Source organism: Eimeria tenella, genomic scaffold, assembly GCF_000499545.2.
Source record: "Eimeria tenella Houghton genomic scaffold, Eth_scaff1451, whole genome shotgun sequence".
NCBI lineage: Eukaryota > Apicomplexa > Conoidasida > Eucoccidiorida > Eimeriidae > Eimeria > Eimeria tenella.
In genome coordinates this window covers 1-2,601 of record NW_013543917.1, presented here as the reverse complement: position 1 = coordinate 2,601, position 2,601 = coordinate 1, and the positions used below count along the sequence as shown (strand labels likewise).

Sequence of the window (2,601 nt, the reverse complement as noted above, 5' to 3'; positions counted from 1 at the left end):
TGGTGCCGATGCTGATGGTGATGTTGATGCGGCGGATGCGGCGGCGAAAGCTGCAGCAGCGGAAGCTGCAGCAGCGAAGGCTGCTGATGCAGCAGCAGCAGCTGCTGCTGCTGCTGTCGTGCTGCTGCCGTCGCCGTTGGTGCTGCTGCTGCTGCTGCGCAGGAAGGTGTGGCCAGCTGTGTCTTGTTAGAGCTTCGTTTCGTGTGTGTCTGCTGCTGCTGCTTTTGCTGCCACTTAGAGCAGCAGCAGACTTTCTCTGGTTTCTGTACACCTGGGTGTTTTTGTCTCTTTTTACTTTTTTTATTTTTTAATTTTTCTTTTTTGCTGCTGTCTTCAGACTTGTTGCGGTTCCCTTGGAGTTTCTTGTGTCTCTTTTTGTTCTATTTGCTGCCTCCTTTTGTTTCTCTTTTAATCTCTTTCTGTTCTTTCATTTCTTTTATCTCTTTCATCATTTATTGTCCTTTATTCTCTGTTATTATCTTTTGTGATCTTTTATCATCTTTTATTATTATTTATCTTTTATTATTTCTTTTTGCTTCTTTTTGTTTCTTTTTGTCTTAATTGCCTCTCTCTTTGCTGCTGGGCATCTGCGTGTCTCTTTCTGCGCCTTGCTTTTGTCTTTTCTTGTGTGTCGGGGGCTCCCCGCTGCTGCTGCTGCTGCTGCTGCAGCATCATGGCGTTTTGGCCCCTTTCCCCGCTGCTAGTGCTGCCGTGCTGCTGCTGCTACTTGCTGCTGCTGCTGCTGCTTCTGCCGTGGTGCTGCCGTTTTTGCTGCTGCTGCTGTCCAACTCGCTGCTGCTGCTGCTGCTGCTGCTGCTGCGCAGGCCTGCCAGTGGTGGAGGAGCCGCTGCAGGTGTGGGCTGTGCTGGAGTTGGAAGTTTTGTCTCCTCCTCATGCTTCAGGAGACAGATTTGTGCTGCACTATTCTCCTTCGCTGAATGGGGCCCCCGACTGTTTGGTGCTGCTGCTGGACGTGCAGCGGGGGCTGCACCGGCTGCTGCTGCTGCAGCAGCAGCTCCTTCTGCTGCAAAGACAGCAGGTCTCCGCCAGCCAGCAGCAGCAGCAGCAGCAGCAGCAGCAGGAGCTGCAGGAGCAGCAGGCGGAGGAGACGGCCAGGAGGACTCCCAAGCGCCGCGTCAAGGACCAGCGCCGCGACGACAGAGACCACACGTACTACGGCAGTAGGCGGCGCCAGCAGCAGCAGCAGCAGCTGCAGCAGCAGGAGGACCTCTCTGGCTTCCCCACAGTCCAGGTCTGGATGGATGGCAAATATTATCCTGCATGCATCCGCAGCGTGAAGCCCCCTGCGCCTTCGGCGACGGAGACGGCGCGCAGCCTGCTTGCTGCTGCTGCAGCAGCGGAGAGCGAGCAGCAGCACGGTCTGCAGCAGCAGCAGCAGCAGCAGCAGCAGCAGCTAAGGGCCGAACCCGTAAAGGGCTCCCATGGCCCTGCAGAGCTCCGCCGCCTGGCCCTCGCGAGTGCGCTGTGGGCTGTTGTGGGTTCGGAGGCTTACCCGTTTTTTGTGACGGACGCAATCCCTGTCAACAGCAGCAGCAGCAGCAGCAGCAGCAGCAGAGAGGCTGAGGGCGCCGCGTCTGCTGCTAGTGATGCTGCAGCCTGGCGCTACGTAGCCTCCATTGGCTTCGAGGCCCTGGAGGTTCAGTACCTACCTGAAGAGGGGGCCCCCGGGGGGCCTCCCGAATGGCTGAGTCCGTGGGAAGTGGACTTTGCTCCGGGGCCCCTGCATGCGGAGGAGCAGCAGCTGCAGCAGCTCCTGCAGCAGCACGAGTTCCCCAGGCAGAGGCAGCTGTGGCTCCTCCAGCAGCTCGAAACGCTCATGGCCACTCCAGCGGACACCAGCAGCAGCAGCAGCAGCAGCAGCAGCAGCAGCAACAGCAGCAGCAGCAGCATGGCTCCCGCGCTGCGCTACCAGCAGTGGCAACAACTGAGGATGCATCAGCAGCGGCAGAACTGTACCGATAAGACACCATGGAGCAGCAGCCAGCTCCGCTGACTCCAGCGCAGCAGCTAGCGCCTCCATGCTTCCTGCTGCTGCTGCTGCTGCTGCTGCCGCCGCTGCTGCTGCTGCTGCTGCTTGAAATCAATGACACATGAGCTTCCCACGGTCTTCCGGGGCTCACTGAAGGCCAGCGTCAGCAGCAGCAGCAGCAGCGGCAGCAGCCAGGCGGGCGGCTGCCTCGAACCAGCGGTCTGCAGCAGCAGCAGTACCCGTGCTGGTGCTGCTGCTGCTGCTGCTGCTGCTTCTAATGTCAGTCCATTCTAAAAGTTAAATTTTGACATTTTGAAGCTCAATTCATTTACTTCAAAAGGGTACTACGGGGGGCCCCGTGGGCCCCCAGGGGCCCCTTGGGGGCCCCCCCAGTGCCTTCGGACCTTCGGGGCCCCGTGCATGAGCAGCAGATCTAGGGACGGGAGCAGCAGCAGCAGCAGCAGCACAGCAGCAGCAGGAGGAGCACTAAAATACTGCTGCTGCAGCAAAGAAAGTTTCTTTTGGCGTAGATTTCACCTCGACCCCCAGGACGCCTTGGGGTTTACCAGGAGCAGCAGGAACAGGAGCAGCAGCAGCAGCAGCAGCAGCAA

General features: G+C 58.6%; 1 protein-coding gene across 1 annotated transcript; it reads left to right on the top strand.

Moving 5' to 3' along the window:
- Nucleotides 1-824: 824 nt before the first annotated feature.
- On the top strand, nt 825-2,014 carry ETH_00035325 (uncharacterized protein; the record flags this gene model as incomplete). Its single annotated transcript, XM_013379122.1, has 1 exon — nt 825-2,014. A coding segment is annotated over one exon (1,190 nt), but the record flags the coding sequence as incomplete, so codon positions are not given.
- Between the last annotated feature and the right edge of the window lie 587 nt (nt 2,015-2,601).